The sequence below is a fragment of the Drosophila virilis genome, chromosome 3, assembly GCF_030788295.1.
Source record: "Drosophila virilis strain 15010-1051.87 chromosome 3, Dvir_AGI_RSII-ME, whole genome shotgun sequence".
Taxonomy (NCBI): domain Eukaryota; kingdom Metazoa; phylum Arthropoda; class Insecta; order Diptera; family Drosophilidae; genus Drosophila; species Drosophila virilis.
The window spans coordinates 24,903,202-24,923,976 of NC_091545.1; the positions used below are offsets into that span (position 1 = coordinate 24,903,202).

Genomic DNA, 20,775 nt, shown 5'->3' on the forward strand with positions numbered 1-20,775 from the left:
GCAATGGAATGGGCGGTGGCAATAGAATGGGTGGCAATGGAATGGGTGGAAATGGAATGGGTGGCAATGGAATGGGTGGCAATGGAATGGGTGGAAATGGAATGGGTGGAAATGGAATGGGTGGCAATGGAATGCGTGGAAGAGGTGGCAATGGTGGGATGGGAGGGAATGGAATCGGTTATGCTGGAATGTGTGGGAACGGAATGGGCATGGGACTAGGTGGTATGAGAATAGGTCCTAACGGTCCGAATGGGCCTAACGGAAACGGTGGTATGGGAATGGGTCGAAATGGAATGGGTGGGAATGGAATGGGACAAATGGGTGGACGAGGAGGAATGGGTCAAATGGGTGGCAACCCTGGACAATGGAACAACAACAATAACGCTGCCGTTCAATATTCAGCCCAGACTACTGGATTTGCAAATGGTAGACAGGCAATGCAAAAATCGTCCTATTCGATCAACGGGCGTCCCTACACTATGCAAGCAGACTGGAAACAGGGACAAGGACTTAACATTTCGTCAGATTACGGATCCGCTGCCTACATGACTCAGACGTCTCTTAACCAAGACTCAGATGGTGCCTTTGTGGATGCAAGTGTCACTGTAAGCAGTATAAGCACTGAGAGTAGCTCGCGCAGACCAAGAAAACGCTCAAACGAAACGGAATCAGACAGTTTTTTCAATTTTTAAGATAAATATAAAGAATTATGTGTCTTTATGTGCGTTATATCACCAATTTAAAAACTATGTATTTTTTAATGGAATAAACAGAGTGAAAGTGCAGCAACTGGGCGAGTTTTGAATTGTTAACCTTAAATTCCAAGATGAAATGTTAATGAAAGCGAAATGAATAGAAATCAATACATTCTTTTTAAAACAATAAGCCAAGCTTGATCGGGCGTGCTTAAAGAAACTGCAAGCACACCCATAATTTTAAGAACATTACATACAACACAAAGCGCTCTCTACGTAATTCGGGCACATCGAATCACTAAAACCGGCTGTGTGCTTAAAGAGAGAGACAAAGAGAGATGGATTGAGAGAGAGCGATAGCATATGAATTTATCGTGCAAAATGTAAACAGAAAAACACCTGTATAAGCCACAGATTATTTAGTTAGCGGCCAGACGCCGCACGACACACTTCGAGACGTTGCCGCTGTTGACCATGCATACATTTTTGTTAACTTTGTTGATGATCGCGTCCACGATCGAGATTCAAGCGCGCGAAGCAATAAAGCCAACGGCAGAAGTGGGTCAAATTATCAAAGATCTTGAGGAAGTCCATTTGGAAGAGACAATTCAGCGGGGTGAGTGCATGTGTACCGATATAAATAAAAAAAATAATATATATCTAAATTTAAAATTAACGCTAAGACACAATTAGAGACAAAGCTTCGCTAAGTTTTTGTCAAGATATTGAGTCTTACATTTAGCAAACTAATGTGTGCTAGGCAAATTTCAATATGAAATATATTCACGCCCCTTCATTTTAGGGGGCCCGTGCACACTAGACATTCAAAATGATTTGCCAAGCTCGAATCTGCAGCCGCTCTACCTGCATCCTGGCACGGACACCTACTGGCTGCCCAATGACGTGGGGCAGCTGCAAATACCGCGTGGCGCCAGCATCGAGCTCTATTGTAGTCGCTCATTTGCGATTGTCCACAGCGATGAGAATGTTTCGTCTACTCCCAGTGCCACGTCTACTCCCAGCTCCATATATGCGCGCTGCCTACATGACACAACCTTTGATTGGGCGGGTACAAAATACGAGCTGAGAGATTTTTCCTGCACCTATCCACTATCCTACGTTGTGGAGCGTATGGAACAGCCGTGCGGGGATGGTGATTACGCTTCACCGGCTCGCATTTACCGTGTGGGCTATAACATCAGCGCTGGTCGATTTGTGCGCACCATGGAGTTATGCCACGATGCGGACCAGCTGCGAACACACTACGCGGCCTACCAGTTGCTGCCAGCCAACGAGCACTTTCAGCGACAAGTGAAACGCGTTAAATTCAGCGCTGCCGGCCAATTTTTTGGTTACGACATGGACCGTCTCTACTCACAGGCACACCAGCAGCAACGGGTGGCCCAACTATGGCAGCATCCCGATGACGACGCCAGCAGAGACAGTTTTCTAAAGTCGGGACTCTACCTGGCACGCGGACACCTGGCGGCCAAGGCAGATCTGATTTATGCCAGCCAGCAGCGCACCAGCTTTAACTACCTAAATGCGGCTCCTCAGTGGCAGAGCTTCAATGGTGGCCATTGGGCAACTGTGGAGGACACAACGCGTGGCCTTGTGGCTCGCTTAGGTCTCTCCGTAAATGTCTATACGGGCACCTATGGCGTAATGCCGCTCCCAAACGTGGCTCAAACTAGCTTCCACCTAGCCACAGATGTCAAGTCTAACGGCGTTCTGGCTGTACCACTTCTCTACTACCGCTTGCTTATCGACCAAAAATATCCAAGTCGGGGCTTGGCGCTCGTAGGTGTCAACAATCCAAGCGCCACACTCAGCCAGATCCTGGAATCATATATGATTTGTAACCCTGTAGAACTGGAACTTGTGCCTTCGTTCCTCCGCTGGCTGCAGGCTGAAGATCTCAAAAAAGGTTATCTATACGCGTGCCGTGTTTCAGATTTGGCCAATGTCGTGGGACATCTGCCGCCTGAGTTGGCGGAAGTAAACGAGCTGCTTGTGGAGTCGATCTAGGTGCATTAAGCTCTTATTGTCAAATATTAAAACAACATTTATTTATTTATTAGGAAATGATTAGCGTACATTGAACAATTTTTAAATTGTAATATATGCTTACAAGGCCAACCTCTCACAATATAATTTGTTATTTTCATAAAGTTTATGTTCTCCTACTCTAAACTCAAGAATATTTCCAAGAATGGTGGGTAGCTTAAGAAAAACAACAACTTTTTTAGTTGATTTGTTTCCGTTAATTTCTTTCAACAAATAAATTGAAAAAAAAAAAGAAAAAATAAATAAAACAAAACATAATATAATGGATTATCAGTGGATTCTTAAGTCAACACAGATTACTTACGCACATATTGTTTACCGCCAGCTCACATAAAAATATAATTTTCTTCCCCCCCGAGCACGGACGCTACCTTGCCGGATGAACGCAAGAGCAAGGAATTTTAAATGTGCGGAAAGCAGCTGGAAGTACGTTTCAGCGTTTTCAAATCAGTAAATGCAAATATAAATGTATTGAAAGCTCAAATGGGACCGAATTCTAAGCGAGGGAAAACCAAAAGGAATTTATGGTAATGTGTAAGAAAGAAGCGCAAAAAATGTAAGGACGAAAAATGCCGGAAAACGGCAACAAAACCAACGGAAAATTTAAGAAATTGTGCCGAACAACTACACAGCCATAAAATGTTTGTGTTTGCGTGTGTGTGTGTGTGCGTGTGTGTGTTTGTGTGTGTGTGTCGGTGAGGCAGAAGAAAAGGATTAAATCAATGTTGCGGAACAAATTGTATTATGTGGGACGCCTGCATTGAGGTAATACAAACCTATTTCATTTCTTCAAGCTAACAAGGCAAAACCATAATGGGTAGCCGAATGTGAGCCAACTTTTAGACCACAGCCGACGACCCAATTTGATGGTGTCAAAGTCACACGAGCGTTAATAATGTGGAATACATGTAAGATGTTTGCTGCGAAGTCAAGAGAGAATTATATGATTATATGTACATATAGTCAATTAACTGCACGTGAAACGCCAAAGCGTTCAAAAATAAAAATACAAAAATAACAAATACATTATTCACATTTTAGAATTGATTCTAAATAAAAAATTGCCTCTCCCACAACAGAGTTGAATCTGCGAAACAATTTGAAACATTGGAGAAATCGTTTACTATTGAATTTTGTTTCAGAGTCGGCGACATGCCTTGGCATAGCTATCCAAGTGACTTTCGTTTTTGTGGGCAGCGTTTAAGCGTTTCGCTTAAAATTCTTAGCGAACACAAAAATTTTGGTTCCTTTTTTTTTAACGTATAAGCTTGATGAAAGTTTATCTGCGCGCAAGAAGAGAAGCAGTAAGAAACAACGACAAAAAAAAATAAAAAAAAAAAGACGAACAGCAAAAAATAATTGAACGCACTTTACGCAGCTGTTGTCGAGGATTTTCCTCCCTTTTTTTTGTATTTGTTTTTTATGTTTTTTTATTTTTTATTTGTCATTGCTGTGTGGAAAAGAAGGATATGTTGCGTCCTGCGGTCGCCAGCGGAAATTATTATTTATATTTTGTATTCGGTTAGTGGGATTTCATCTCGATGTACTTTTTAATGTTACCGCATTTTGGTAACGACTTTTTATTTTGATTAAAATGCATATTAAATCTTGCCAAACAAACGAGCATGAAAAAAAACAACAGCAACAACAACAAGAACAAAATAAACAAAAAAGATGCAGAAAATAATATATAAATAATTTCCTGTAACCGGCTGTGTGTTGTGCTCTGTACGGCCTGTTTCCTTCCGCCTTCAGCCGTGCAACTACAAACACTCGAGCCGACTGCCACACTGGCTCTGCACGGATCCAATGGCCCGTATATTCAAACCGAGTCGGACGCATTGCATGCAGAAGGCAGCGAAGTTGAAATATTTTGTTAACAGTGCGTAGGTTTCCCAAAAGACAAAAAATACATAATACCAACCAGCATACATATGTAGTTACTTATGTATTTGGGATATGCATATAAAGTTTCTCCTTCTGGGTTATTTACATGTGTAACAACAATGGGCGCTCCCAGGGGCGAAAAGGCAGCACATTGGAAATGGGATTGGGGACACCGGCAAGACAGGCAGGAAGCACGCATGTAAGAGGCATGATTTATATAGGAAAATTGAGGCATCCATTTGCTTACCGTATAACCATTTTATATACCGTATAACCATTAAAAATGTGTGAGAATGAGGCTACAATAGATTTGAGCAAATGTATTAAATAGGCTAAAGGCCGTATATCCGAATCCATAAATATATTTATATATCACAACGACCATATCCGTTGCCCTCCTTACCTGTAAGAAATAAATCAATTTTCCCCAGAATCGATACGACTTTATGCTCTTACATATGTAGTATTATATATATAACTTATATCGACTATCCATGGGTACATTTAATGATTCCAGGGTATTTCCTAAACGGTCACTTAAAACTAGAACACTCAATCTTGTTATTCATAAATGAATTTGTTTCTTAAATCGATATTCAGTTTGTGTTTGGGGCAATGTATCAGGTCGAGTAGATTCAATGATCAAACCGGCTGCACTTAACAACAGTTTTGTTAATTTCACATAGCTTGAATTTAATTTAATCCAAGAAATGCTGCAGTAGAACAGAACAGATAACAAGAAGGATAAAAGATGAATAAAGTACGTGCACACAATGAGCAATGAATTCACATTCACACACACACACACACACAAATACACGCACAGCAATGACTACAATATGAAAATGGCCAAGAAATTGCCGTTTCATTTTACTTGTTTGTAGGGAAAATCGAGAAGGAAAATGCATTGCAATGGAAATTGCATTGCTGAACTGTGGACTCCGAGCAACGAACAAGCAAAGACATGACGACAGTGACATCTAATATCCTTATTGTTAGCAAAAGCGAATTTATGGCTAACACAGTCCTTAGCTAGGATCGAGTATTTAGCTGTGGCTGCCTGACATTTCCAACTAACTGGGATAGCGATGCGTTGGCCCTAGTTGCCGTCAGGTTCAGGCCAAACGCACTTCTGATGTTGCTAATGAGCCCGTGGCCCTTCTGAAATTTAACTCTCACTTCGCTAACGCCAGTGTCAACGAGTTGAAAGTGCGCAATCACCTCAATAGGTGTTTGGTTAATGGACTAACGACAGCTTATGTGCCTGCTTCTTCGTGCTGGAATACTTAAGCGTAAGTGTGCTTGAATTTAAGTTGCAAAAGTTTTCTTTGTTATGTGACCAACATGGGCTATTGGCATAAGCCGAGAGTGAAACTAAAAACCACTTTAGTTCTAGCATCTTCAGTCTGGCGGTTAGCTTTCTGTAAAATTTAAATAAACAAAACTTGGTACTTCAAGTCATTGGTTTACTCTACTGCTTTAAATTTGGCTTCAGATTTGGACTAAACTGGTGCTACATTTATAATTATGTTTCGTGCGTTCACGGCTAGAATTGGTTTAAATTGATCCAGCTATTATTATTGTTAACATTTGATGCTTCAAGTTAAGTAAACCTTAAAAGGAAACAAAGTTAGTTACTGTTCTTGAACTCAAAATTGAAAGTATAGTTTAAGCCATGTGGCGAGAATGGCAACAACCCTTTGTTCCCACCTGGAAAGGCACCAGCCCCAAGTGTCGATAACTTTTTGGTTTTTATTGACGTTCTCTTTCCTGTCAACTTGTGAAATATTTTATATATAAATATGCACACATATTAAAATTCATACCTACAGTGTGGCCCTTTGTGTGCTGGGTGCCAAGTAATGGCTTTATACGACAGAAACCAATTTATTCACCCATCCTGTTCCTGCTTCAAATTACATTCACGTGAAGTGAAGTGCCCTTAAAAATGGCCAACCTTACAGCGGGGTATGACCTTAAAGTCACTTTCGGCAATGACAGTTTAAAGCACAAGGTCGGGCGACTTGTCTTGATTTCACAAATAAATAAGCCTGCTCGATGAATTTATAAATATGTATCAGAATACTGAATCGAGTTTAATCCACATTTATTAGCTTCAGTATGCTCCTTATATTTTTAAGGAATGCCATCAACAGCGGATCGCCACTTTATATAGCTGCCATATGGGAAGAATAAGCTCTTGCCTGGAACATTTTTGTCAAGCTTTCAGATATCTTCGCCAAACTTGGCATTTTCGAGTTTTACCATACGCCAACCCAATGAACGACATCTGATAAACATCGGAATACATGTAGAAAGAATCGTTCGAAAATGTAACTCGACGAAAGGAAACATGTTAGATTTTTGCGAGGCAAATAAACGCGGCAATATACTTGAGAAAACTAACTATACTTTATAGTATTGCCTGTTTTTGTGAGAATTGTGCCTATTAAAAGCACAATTTTTAGTACAACTTCAAATTGATGGTTTAAATTGAATTGCCACTTAAACTAGAGGGTAAATCAACAGTAACTATGCGAATAAAAGCAGCGTCAATTGACAAATTAGGTGCTGAGCAAAATAAGACGTAAGTGTATAAACAGAAAATAAAAGCGCAAAAATAAAATGACAGCGTAAAAAATGGCAGGTAATCAAGCGAGGCGTGAAAAGTCAAAAGAATCATAAAGTGCGAATAACTCAATGAGGATGAGTATGAGTTTCACGACGAGCCGTTGCTAAAGGATGAAACGTGTCACAGGACAATAACAACATATTCTAAATACCCATTTATATATAATGTAAACATATTTCAAGACCCTTTTAGTGTGCTTGCTGAAAAGGTATTCATGTATGTAAGTATGTACGTACTTGTTTAGAACTGTGAATACGTAGTTCATTTTGTAGTCTACCAAAAAGACTTTATAGCTGCTGCATTTATGCAGTCCACCTTATATTTTGCTGCCACATTTCTGTACGACAATCTGTGCTGCGCCTTTCAACGTGTTTTAAGTTCGCTTCCCTTGAGCCGCGGCCAACTGCGCAAATCCACAACATTTGCCACAATTGGCATGTCGCTGCGGTCGGATCGTTGCGGAAACAAGCTGCGAGCACTGAGCAAAGTATGTGAAACCACGAAAATGCGGTAAAACGATTACCAAAAACCGTGTGCAACAAGACACCAGACACGAAACGTGTTTGCAAAAATATAACATAAATGCAAAAAAATTGCAGCTGATGGTAAAGCATGCGCATTTTCTGATAGCTGCCAGTTGTCTACAAAATCTTTTATTTACGAACATAATTCGTCTTCCATGTATACCCCTTAATACATATACTTATTTAAATTTAAAAAAATATAAATTTATTTCATAAGTACATTTAAAACAAACAGTGCAGAGCAACACAGCAGCATTGGCGCTGGGTAGTTCTTGACCGAGCATGTTCATTTTTATATGATAGAAAATATCAGAAATAAATTCGCAAATTTAGTTTAAAAAACAAGTAAGTCCTTTTTTATTTTAAATATTTAAATAATGCCATCTAAATTATCATAAAGAAAAAGGTACAAATTTTGAACACTTTAAAATGAATTTCTTGTTCAGAAAGTTTTTAAATCAAATCAAGTTTAATTGCAGCAATTCATTTAATATTTGTTTTATATGAAACTCCATTCAATTCCGTCACTTTGGAGGATACCGTATTTTACTTGAAAAGCCACACAAATTAAATTCATTTCACACTTCACGAATCGAGCGCAAAAGTTAAGAGGCTGTAGAATGAGAACACGCCCATATTCTGTGCCCTGAACTGGATCACTTGTCGCTTGAGACACTTCAAGTGTAAATTTGATGTCTTCAAGGCGTCTTAACATGTTCAATCAATGATAAAAACCGCACGCACACTTGAAAAAAGAGAGAAACCAAAAACACGTTTGTGTCAAACATACAACAACTTGCACATATATATATATACTATATAGTATTGACCCATACCATTTTTATTGCCTTCGATACTGTCAAACCGATTGAATTGAATTGAAAAGCTTTGAAAAGGAATTGGGGAAATGTTTTTGCGCCAATCGCTGTGGACTTGTAAAGGGCAGTTGAGTACGTCAATGACGTTCATTAGAACACTTTAAGGCACTGGGTTAACCCTGACAATGACTGGCGGTCGCAGTGCTGACAAATTGCATGCCAGCGACTACTTCTCGGGCCAGAGAATCACCCAAAGGTCTCAAGAGACGCTGCCAGAAAGTAATAGCAAATACGCGAATTGGCATAAAAAATGTATATCACTCTATTTTTCCCCTGCCTGGAACTGCCTCAGTTGCGAGATTTATAGCCCATGCGGTTAAATACGCCAACGGGCAATGCGGGCAGCAGCACATAAAAAGGGTTCGATTTTGGGTAAATATATTTGGGGCGCAACAGTTGTGTGTCAAGCCCTTAACTACTTATGTACATATGACATGGGCCACATTTTAAAGTTCAGCTCCCTGCCATCCTTCTTGCATAGTAAACGAAATCTGTTGCGCATACACGGAAAAAAAGGTGAATATTTTATGCAATAAACTGAGTATTTGTTTCTTATTTTTCAAGAACAAAAAATGCAACTGCTTTTTTCAGCATGTGAAAACATTTTTAATTAAAAATTAAAAAATGGAAACTACACGCTTTCGCTTGTTTTGGCTGCATAACTATTTTAATTAAGCTACTTTTAAATATTTGAAATTTCTCTGTACATTTGAGTCCTTATGTTCGCAGTATGTCAACTCATAAATATATGACCCTCATATAAGTTCATAATAACAGTATATGCGTGTCGCACACACATAAATGCAAGTACACTCAACGTCAAAACCTTTAAACTCTAGTTTAACGAGCTGTTGCCAAAACCTCCATCCGCACCCAACCCCTTCGCCATAACATTATGTCTCTTGCTGCAGAAACTGACTCTAATGTGACGTTTATAAGTGCTGTGCGACGACATGTGCGACTATGACGAGAATTGCAAAGTGCATTTTTCATCATACTGCCAAGGAGTAGAAAAAAAGTTTCTCTTGAGCTTTGAAACATTGAATTTTATTGCTCCTTACATTCCTGTGCGAGCATCCTTGGCAGACGCATAAGTGATTTGGGTAGTTTCAGTTAGTGCGATATTGTAATTGGAATGTTATAATAAATAATCTTATAACCCAAAATCAATTGTTTGCCATCTCGCTTGTGGGAACTTCAAAGCATTGCACGTACGGCCATGCACATGGCAAAATGTTATTATTTGCATCTGTCTCGCTTTGCATTGAGAGCATTACATCATGTATGGCTCCAGCCACAAAATCGACATTAGTTGGACTCAAGGCGCCCAGATTGATGCGTCCGGAATCGGGCACATAAATATGCTTGTTACGAAGCTCTATCAGCTGCGGTATCTTTAGATTTGTATATAGATGCGAACCAGTCTGTTCTTTTAGATGATCCCAGCTGCCAGGCGTTTTAAGCAGCTCCAATTTGTTGCTTAAGGCCAAGCGCATTTGTTGAATACGCTGATGTATCTCCTGGAGCGACAGAGTCCTGTTCACAGTGAATACCAAAGAGTTATTGTTTAATGTTGTACAAACAATTGCCTTTATCAATCGTCTTACCACTCATGACGTAAAGATGCGTTAGTCAGTATCTTAGCCACAATACGACTAGCAAACACTGAACAGCTCTTATCGTTTCTCTGAAGCAACATGGCCTCAAACTGTTCCCGCACCGTTTCCAGCTGTATGGAATTCTTAAGCACGACCATTAGCTGACCTACGGTCTCATCTGCATTCGCAAACGATATAATTTAGTGAGTTGGCAGTTGGAGCTGGCGAAACTTGTCGCTTACTGTGTAAACCGAAATTCTTGACAAACGATTGGGCGCAGAGCAAATCGAAGCCACTGTCGACAAAGTAACGCAGTGCCCAAGAATCCTGTGCAGCATCCCCACTAGCAAGTCCATGCGACTCCAAATGGAAGAGCGGCAACAATTTCTTGCATTTAATAATGTGCGCAATCAGCTTCCACTCATCGAGGCTGGGATCCAAGCCAGTCGGATTTTGTGCACAGGCATCAAGCAGCACAACGGCGCCCTCCGGTGCAGTCATCAGGTCTGCGACCAATCCATAGATATTCAGCTCACCCTTCGCCTCGCAGTAATACTGAAAGCTGTGACAGGTGAAGCCGGAGCTCTTGAATATGCGTTCGCACCGCTCACAGCAAGGGCGCGGCAACATGCAAGCATTAAACTGCATCTTTTCACGCAGAAACTGTGCGGCAAGGCGCAATGCATCGAGACTCGAACGGGTCTGTATGCCTAGCACCTGGATTGAAAAGTGGGATAATGAGGATGATATGCGAATCTCATGCCGTCAATCACGACCTAAATATTTCGATCTTACTAAAGAAATATTCATGTAATCAAATGTAGTCAGACCATTTTATAATATTTGACAGACCACAATGCGATCAATTAATCTCACTCTAGCTAATTAAACTCACCCGATTCTGTAATAGAGCAGGCGCTGCTTTATTCAAGGCCAACTCATTGGCTACTCGTATGAAATCTGGATTGCCCAGAGGTGGTTGCGATTCATTAGAGTATTTGTCATCACCTGCTACCCCAATTTCAGCTTTGCGTACCGCCTGAAAAACATGTGGCTTGCCGTTAATGTCACGATAGATTTCTCCACACAGATTAATCTTTTGTGGACTGGAATCTAGCTCGAAGGCCTGCTCCAGATTGTTCATATCTGTGGGCTTTAGACGTTCGACCCGACTGAAAGGCAAAAACTTTGCTGTTGCAGAGCTGCAACGAGTCGTGGACTTGCGAATTCCGTGCTGCAGGACGCTGTGTGCTAGGGCGCACGTGGCACACATTGCCAGAAAATGTTTTAATTTTTTTAAAATGAAAATCCGAAAAATATATGTGAAGTTTTGAATGTGTAGTTTTGATGGCAAACTAAATGTAGTCATAGTCTACAACAGAAGTTAAAATTCTATCTGAAGTAATTTATTTCTAAAATCTTTGTACGTTGATCGACCCAGGCCTCGCATAGTGTCTGCAAGTGCTGCTCCATTACAGCCGAGGTGACACGAATCTTTCTAGTAATTTAATTTGTATTGTTCGTAAAAAAAAAGAAAGTTGTCTGTGCTACTGTATAGGGGGCCAAGCACACGCACTTCACTTAATCAAATGGTAACAAGTGAAAATTTGCGCGCTCAAAATTTGTTCATTACACACACGCAAAGCGAAACTGACTAACTGACAGACAGACAGACAGACAGACGGTCGGACGAACAAGGAGACAGACAAGCAGAGGGGTGGGTGGACGGGTAGACAGACAGATTGAAAGGCAGTGACTCAAGTTGTGCCACTCCCCTGGTTGGTTCTTTACGGCAACGGAATGATGCCGAAAAAGTATTTGCAACAGAAAACTAGCAGCAAAGGCATTTTAGACGCCCTCGCAATAGTTTCAAGTGCCCGCGTGTGGATCCTTAGCAAGCCCGACGGCGTGACGACGTCCTTGTTTGGGCGCGTCTGCTTGTCGGCTTGTCCCTGGGTTTCCTTCTCGCTGCCAGCAAGTTGGCATTGCCTGTGGTGGTGTTGTTGTTGTCGTTGTCGTCTTTCCACTTTCATCAACATCATCAGCATTTGTATGTAAATAATTTCGCTAAAAAGTATGCTATACAAAAGTTGTTTCTTGCTTCTCGTTTGCCATTGTCATTGTGCGTGTGCGTGTGCGTGTGCGTGTGCGTGTGTGAGAATAAAAGGCTTTCCTTTTTGCTCATCATATTTTCTGGCACACTCAAATTGTACACGCTTTTGAGTCTAAATCAGCATATGCAAAACTCTAGAACTCATTTCGGGTTATGCACCAAATTCGCATCCTTCACATTCCGGTCCGGCACACGTATAAGCCATCGAAATTTAGTTTATAGCCAACTCTCATTGGGCTCTCAGACAACCTTGAACTTTGCCTATCTCCAGGCTTAGGCATTAATTATGTACGGGCTTCGGTTAGTTTCACATGTGTCAAATGCTGCGATAACAATTTGGCAGCATTCACATAATTTATGAGCCAACTATAGGCGGCTCCTACTACTTTATAGCCAGGCACAAGTTTTAGCCAAACATGTTTGAGCATAAGCAATTCATGTATTTCGAAATAAGTTTTGGCCCACACTTGAATTTGATTTGGGTTAAAGGCTGCCTTCAAGTTCGCATTAACTCAATAACTTGATAATGTTCGATAATTGCCAAGTGACACTAGCAGAACAGATCTTTATAAATCCAGTACAAAATAGTCAATCGAAAGCCATGTGCAGCTTATAGAAACGTATACGTGTAGTTTTAATATGCTTTCCGAACTTCAAATAGATAACTTTGTTTCGAAAAGTTTCTGCAATAAAGTATATTTTATCCCAGGCGTGCAATAAAACAGTTTTGATTGAACAATCAATCAAATACGATAAGCTTATTTAAGTTTTCAGAATTAAATAAACATCCGAAGAACTTTCAATAAAGAACATTTCAATTGACACGTTCGGAGCACTATTAAAAGATACGCACAAAGTGCATGCCTAAGTAAGGCGAATGCAAAGGCCAAAGCAAGATGCGTACACAATATGACCGCAAAAGCATTAACTAAGATGTTCCCATTAAATGGAAATAAGTATGTAATTATGAATCAGACTGAATGAGTGCCCGAGCCAACCGTATGCCTTTTATTGAGGGGCCAAGTTTCATGCGCAACACGGCGTATGAGCAATATACGAGGCAAAAGTGTAAGAATTGCCCTAATAAGGCAGCCAGAAACGCTCGTTAAATATTTGAGCCACATTTACGACACTTATGATCCGCTTTAAGTTCAGTGTTGTCTGACCTTAAGTTACAGCATATAGTATATTTGCACAAGCAACTAAATAACTAAACAAGCAATTTTCCTTGGCCCGAATGCGAAAAGTTTTTTGGCAAACAAAATTTAAATATCATTAAACTGGAAGCTGCTGTATGTTGCTTTGCTTGTATAAACAACTTTAATAAACTCATATGTACTATATAAAGTCAAATTATTTAACTAAATTATGTTGGGATTGGCCAAGTGAGGACTTGGCAAAAAGTTTTATATAGTTTGGCTTCATAATTCAACATATTAATTAAGCGAATAAATGTTCAAGAGCCTTAGTTCTGAATACAGAAATTGTAGTTTTATATAGAAGTTGTAAATAATAATATATGAAATAAAGGTTTTTAGCATTTTATACTAGAATTGATATAGTTTTTGCTCACATAGTTAATTCGCCTTGCATTCGACACACAATTTCGACGGAATGCCAAAAGCAAAAGGTAATCTACAAACATTTTCTTACGCAAATTAAGAACAGCGTCAAATTACAACATTACCTGAAGTCAGCCAATTAGATACGGACACGAATACTTTAAGCAACTTAAGCTCGATGCCTCTTGTGGAACAAAGACTATTAACAAAAATAGAGAAGGGAGGGCTGGAGGGTACGAGGGTTGGCTCAATTACTTAGGTCTGTATTGCCGTCGCTTCAACACAAATGGCCAAAGCAACTGATCAATTATTTAGAAAGTATCGAACTGGGTCATGTTCAATGACTCGAGCTGCACACAGTCCACTGATTGACTTAAGTTTGCCAAGGTCACATTGATTTTTCCGGCTTCATTTTGCTAATTTTCCAAGTAATTTTACTTTGAGCGTTGCGTTGCGTTACGTTGCTGTAATTAAATTTGATCAAGCCTAAATATAAGCTGCACAATCGTTTGGCATGCAAAAAGTTTGCCTACCAACAATAGCCAAACGCTGAACGGACCTTTTTTATTGTTTTGGCCAACTGGCTACGGACAAGGACCACAACGTGGACGTGGATTGAATAAATGGAGCGCACTGCCTCAATGGCAAATTAAATAACGCGCCTAATGTTTGTACAACTGATGCGATTTCACGCAACGAAGCCCACCGGTTAGACAACGTCCGCCCCAGAAAATGAAATGAAAAAAAAAACCCAAAAAAAATTAAACAAAAAATAAATGGAATAGCTTGGCCAACGAATTTGATGCTGGCGGGAGAAAAAAAAAAACATGAAATGAAAATTGAAAACGCAGCGCGAAATAAACGAAATATAAATAAAAGAAATTTTCAGCAATGTGAAAACCGAACGTTGGCTGTGCTAAATGATTTCGTTGATGATGCAAACAAATGAACCGAAACTAAAGCAATTTGTAGGTAAGAAAAATAAATAAAGAAAAAAATTAAAAAGAATGTCTATCAACTTGCATGTTGACCCATAATTGAAAATTTTAGAAAAAAGAAGACTTAAAAAGGTAATAAAAAAACAATGACAATTTTCAAAACCTGATTAAGAGTAAATGAAATTAAAGATGTCAAATTTAAAGCAATTCAAATATTTCAGTAACAGTTTCTCATTGGATCTATTAATAACAAACAGAACAATATCAAAAATTGATAGCAAAACCCTAAACGCGCACATTTTGTAGCGCAACCGAAATGTTTGTAAAAATTTGTTAACATAATTTGCAGCGACGCCCACAAAATAAATCTGACTTTATGCTGAACCAAAAGAAAAAAAAAAGAAATAGATGAGAATTAGAAATAGAAATAGAAGCAAAGCAAAAAAAAATATAAAAACAGACTGACAAACATGTGACGAGGGGGCAGGGCAGGGCAGAGATGCGTTAAATTTAAACAAATAAACAGCAGCAGGTACAAATGAAAAGCGTACCCAGGTATGCGAGTATATATATATATATATATGAAATATATATTTGTGTTTGTGTGTGTGTATCCAAATTGCTGCAGGCTGAAAAACGTGTGCAAATACACAAACCAAGAGACCTGGCCCAAAAAGTTTGCTATGCACTACACACACACATACACTCGTATCTACATATATATGTATATGTAAAGCAGAGGATAAAAGCGCCAAAATGTGTGCTTCTGGGTCAAAGACGTTGGCGGCAGGGCAAACAAACAGACAGACAAACAGTCGACTAAACAGGCGCGCAGAATGCGAGGAATAGACGGCGGGCCCTAGACAACAACTTGCATAATTTAAATGTAGATATGCGGTTGGATGGCGCCTAAAGATATGCTACGCTCTTACACACACACACACACACACACTTACAGACCCTCGAACGTCTCATAGCTGGGCTAAAGGAAAAACCACTTGAACTGGCGGCTGCGAACGCCTATGCGGCCACATCCTTAGTTGCTGCTGTTGTTGTTGTTGTTGTTGTTGTTGTTGTTATTCTTCTTGTTGTTGTTTCTGAGCAGGTTCCCTGCCAGCTGCGTGGGTGTTGATAATGAGCCATTCACTGTGCGTGCGTGTGTGTGTGTGTGTTTGTGGTGCACATATGCTCTATATGCATGAATTTATAGTCTACTTTATGGCTTACTAATGAACTTTCAACTTTGCCAGCGCACTGAGACGCTTTGATCCAACCATTTGTGTAGCGGTATTTGTGGTAAATAAATAGAGCTTAGAATCTCAAATGTTTGAATCTGAAACCATTAAATTACCATCGCAGCAATAGATATTTATTGAAATGGGTTTCTCCACGCGTTTGCCGAAAGAAAACTAAATCATATGAAACTATCCGAATGATCTATACACAATAGCATAAATATACGACATCAAGAGGCGATTGTTTATAGATTGTATAAAAACCATTTGTGGGCAGCACGGACACAGGACGAGTGCCTAAAATGGGTAGCCAATTGAAAGCCTAAGTAAAACAAATATTGACCTTGAAAATTCTTGTAAAAAAAAAAAAACGAATGAAACAAATTTAAAAAAACAAAATCAATTTATAAGGGAGTTGGAGGTAGGACTTCTGTTTTACCAACTGATAGACAGTTTTTGCGCCAGCTGGCTCAATAAATCGCTCAAAAAGTGGCAAGGAAAGTAAAACAAATTGAAGTGCGGCACAACAGGAAGCAAATGCTGCATTTGTCGTGAAAAGGCAAAATGGAAATGCTAGGCGTACAAATGAAGTCGTAAAGCAAACGGGCCGTAGGCCATGCCCGTATCCAGGGAACGTGCCCGGCTGTTTCTCTCGGTGCAGCATGTTCGCCGCATTTTTGTTGCTGTTCCTGCTGTGTTTTCTATGTTTTTTTTTTTCAATTTTTTTTTTTTTGTCTCTTTGGTATTCTGCATGCATATGCACGCATATTTACGAGTATGATGCGAAATACGCGCCCGGGAGCAGACATAGGCAAGAATTTGCAGAACGAACCGAGCTGGCAAATATGGATTTACTAGATGCGAACTACACCAGAGAATGCAGTCGGTATCGAGGTGATGCCTGAAATATATGAGAATTCCATGGTAAATGCCAATCCATTCCCAACCATGCTGGCATTCAATTGAGTTTAAAGCGACTTTGTTTGCCTCTAGCGTAATTCAATTTGTAATAAATAAGTATTTGTGTGTATGTAAATAAAATTATATGCCACATTCTTAGCGAGTTCATTTTAAATTATTATTCTCGGCATTGTATACTTATAAATAACTCATAATTTACGTCTCGTCATTAGGCTCAATTTTTGAGGCCGCGCCTTGTGCAATTTTCTTGTACATTGTGTCGAGCCTGTCAGTCTGTCAATTTGTCAACTTCACAATTTACCGACTCGACTGCCATCTAATATGCGCAATTATTTTCAAATAAATCACATTGAAGTAGCTCAAAAAGGAAAAATTGCAAACACGTGCATTTAAACTAATTGCGCATAATTGACAATTATCTAAAAAATCATGGCAAATATGGGCCTATAAGCCGAAAGAAATGGAACGAAAAAAAAAGAACGAAAATACCCCCTTATGATAAAGCTGTCGACTCATTAAAACGCAATTTCTCTCCATTAGCCCAGAGGTCAAAGGCAGCACAGATAAGATTTGTAGGCGCTGCGGCAACGAGACACGGAGACGGACACGGACACGGACACGGAGACGGAGACGGACACAAGGCAAAGAACAATAGTCGAGGAATGTGGGTAAAAGGTAAACAAACTGATGATAAACACTCACGAGTTTCCCTTTTGCTGTTGCTGTTGCTGCTGCATGTTATAAAATCAATAGGGCAACCTTTTATTTATAGTCTGTACACGCCCCAAAGCGACATACGGCCAGGTTCTGCCCCCCCAAGCAGAACTCAGGCCCCAAAAGCAGAAACATTCGCCATTTTTGTTTGAGTTTCCATTGGTGCGCTTTTCATTTGACTTGACTTGCAGTTCAAAGGCACAACGCTCGACTCTCTCGCTGAGACTGAATTGGGCTCGGACTGGGGCTGATCCAGGCCCATTCGAGGTCAGCAGCGGCAAAGTGTTTGCCTTGGCCTGTCAAGTGGACTGCGTACGAGTGTGTGTGGGCCTATATGTTTGACTGCGTATATCGTGCATGTCAAAGTGCCTTTCAATAAGAAACTTTTTTTATTCTTCTTTATTTATTTTTTTTTTTTTTTTTTTTGAAAAGAAAAACCATTAAGTCGATAACTGTGCGATTAGCCAGGCTCTGATGTCGATAGGCTGACAACCTGACCTACCAGACTGGCCCTGCCCGCCTGTCAATATTCATTTATTAGTTGTCATTGTTGGCCTAAAACTTTGCCATGAGCTCGATGACTCGCTCCATTGGCCGAACTCAATGATACGCCATAAGCCAAGTCTACTAAGCATATAGAAGCTTTAACAAAGAAGAATATCATGCTCAATCAGGTAATGTTGAGAAAATACAATACATCGAATGTCTAGCTTTAGTTGTAAACTCTTTACAATTGCTTTTTATGGAAGCGTAATGCGAACCTGTTAAAGTTCACTATCTATAAGCAACACATTGATCTAGGGTTTTACTCAAGTATGCCTGTTATTTTTGCCTAGCTAAGAATGTATAGAATTAACGATTTCCTTCCTGTATATATAGCTCTTCTCTTCTCTGGTTAAGCTTAGCTGTGTTCTGTGAGTCCTAGCTCTGGCAGCCACACCTGCAATATTAACTGTTAACAAATTGCAGCACAAGACATTTTATGCCTTTAACAAATCGTTCAGCATGGCTCAAGAAAATGATATCAAAACCAAAAAAAAATCATACACCAGGCTATGCTTGAAATGCGAAACATGTATTACACTCAATTAGGCCAATATCGTGACCATATTTATAGCCACAAATAAGTTTATACATTTTACTGGAAGCACAAAAACTATGCTGCCAAAAAATGACCGCAATAAACTATGTGAACTTAAGCAACAGACGCGCCATAAAAATCGAAGCTTTATAAATGGGCCCGCATTGATGTAAAATATAGTAGAAGAAGAAAAAAGATGAAGTAATCAGAAAAAATAAAAACAAAAACAAGTTTCTAGCTATGCAAGTTTGATTTCCGTTTTTTTTTTTTTCATTTTTTGCTGGTTCCGCTTTGAACTGCCGCCCAGCTCCACAAACTGATTAATTGGCCTTTGAAGAGCGGCTTTCAGTTCCCGGCTCCCGGCGCCCGCTCAAAAGTCTTTTGTGGCCCAACGCATTGTGTGCGATTTGCGGCACAAGCCTGAAGACCAAAGAGCTGCCACTCAGTGCTCGGTTGGTCCTGTTACTTGTCCTGGTCGTGGTGCTGTTCCTGGTCGTGGGCCTGTCACTGATTGTTGCTTTCACCCTCAACCCGACCCCAGCAAGGCAGGCCAACAATGTCCTTGGCGCTGCCGCTTAGCATAGCAAATTAAAATGTTGTCCTGCGACTGTCGTCGCGTCCTTTGCGCCTGATGAATGGCAAAAAGTTAACTGAAACTTAAAATGTTTTTCGCCCACATTGTGGTTGCTTTAAAACTTATGCAAATCAAAAAAAAAAAAAAAACAACGACAACAATCTCAAGCGATTTCGAATGGCAACAATGCCATGTAATTTCTGTGATCCACAAGCAAATGCCAAATAAAAGTATGCAAAGAGAATAAAAGCTCATTTTAGTCATTAAATCAAAAAAAAAAATAAATAAATAAATTATATGGTAAATATAGTGCGAATATTTAAACATAGTTATCACAATTTTGTCATCGTTATAATTATTTTTAAAAATATAAAAACTTTAGTAGTTTTTAAACTCTTTCAATTGACGTCATTGTCAAAAAGGCGAAGTGGCAGAGGGGACTACTAATCACTTTGCATTCCGCCAAATGATTTCTCAGCTGGAGCCAAACTGATCCACACAATGGGTGAAGGAGCCGTGAAGGAGCATTTGAAGAACCAGCCAGCACTCAGCGCTGGGCAACCACTCATTAATATAGCTTAGGCAAATGCAAATGGGCGTTGCGACGCCTCTTGACAAATGACATGCAATTTTCCCACACAACACAACAAAAATGCAATTAAAACGAACACCTCCGCCACGAAGTTGGTAGGGTTTAAAATGGGGCAGACCCATAGCCAAAAAGAACGGCGCATTAAGAGGACTTACAAGCTGGCGCCAAACATTTGCAGACGGTCACAAAGCTGTGTTTGGAGCCACAATACCAGAATTTTCAGCTATCAACAGTACCCGACCCTTACCTCCCCTCTCTCTCTCTCTCTCTATCACTCTCTCTCTCGCGCTCCACTAGCCACAACACCAGGTCCCCACAATTTTCAGTTGTAGCCGACGAATGTGACTGCAATTTTTAGACGTTGGCGTCGCTTGGATTTTCATGTCAGTCCGGAGCAGGGCCGCAAACAAAGCGCCCGCAGTCCAAGTGCGATAAATCCTGCTGAAACACAACACATAAATACGAAATACGAAAGGAATAAAAACAATAAAAACAAAAGCCAGGGCAATAAGTGTGTATAAGCCACACAAAACATGGGGCAAGCGTTTTACCCCAGTCGCACATAGCATTATTATTATATTTTTATTATATGTTATATTCGACATATTTATTCCACTGAACAAGGAATTTGATTTCGACGAAAAGCACAAAATTCCCTGCACCATTGAACATCAAAGCCTTTTCCAATTCGGGTTAGAAGCCGCAATCAGCCATAAAGTATGCAATCATTTGGTATGAGACAACAAATTCCACTGCTTCGATAT

The 20,775-nt window shown here is 40.0% G+C and overlaps 2 protein-coding genes and 1 long non-coding RNA gene across 3 annotated transcripts; 1 reads left to right on the forward strand and 2 right to left on the reverse strand.

Moving 5' to 3' along the window:
• The first annotated feature begins 1,111 nt into the window (after positions 1-1,111).
• On the forward strand, positions 1,112-2,986 carry LOC6622692 (uncharacterized). The gene is made up of 2 exons (XM_015176048.3): positions 1,112-1,311; positions 1,498-2,986. The coding sequence occupies exons 1-2, from the start codon at positions 1,170-1,172 to the stop codon at positions 2,721-2,723; spliced, it is 1,368 nt and encodes a 455-aa protein (XP_015031534.1). The 5' UTR covers positions 1,112-1,169; the 3' UTR covers positions 2,724-2,986.
• A 3,122-nt stretch (positions 2,987-6,108) lies between these two features.
• LOC138911134 (uncharacterized) lies at positions 6,109-6,670 on the reverse strand. The gene is made up of 3 exons (XR_011416480.1): positions 6,480-6,670; positions 6,360-6,426; positions 6,109-6,262 (listed from the first exon to the last, which is right to left on the reverse strand). It is a non-coding gene; the product is annotated as an uncharacterized lncRNA (long non-coding RNA).
• Positions 6,671-9,702: 3,032 nt separating this feature from the next.
• On the reverse strand, positions 9,703-11,636 carry LOC6622105 (aspartate aminotransferase, cytoplasmic). Its single transcript, XM_002048418.4, has 4 exons — positions 11,177-11,636; positions 10,524-10,998; positions 10,291-10,459; positions 9,703-10,219 (listed from the first exon to the last, which is right to left on the reverse strand). Exons 1-4 carry the CDS (start codon positions 11,552-11,554, stop codon positions 9,850-9,852), a joined length of 1,392 nt encoding a protein of 463 aa, XP_002048454.1. The 5' UTR covers positions 11,555-11,636; the 3' UTR covers positions 9,703-9,849.
• Between the last annotated feature and the right edge of the window lie 9,139 nt (positions 11,637-20,775).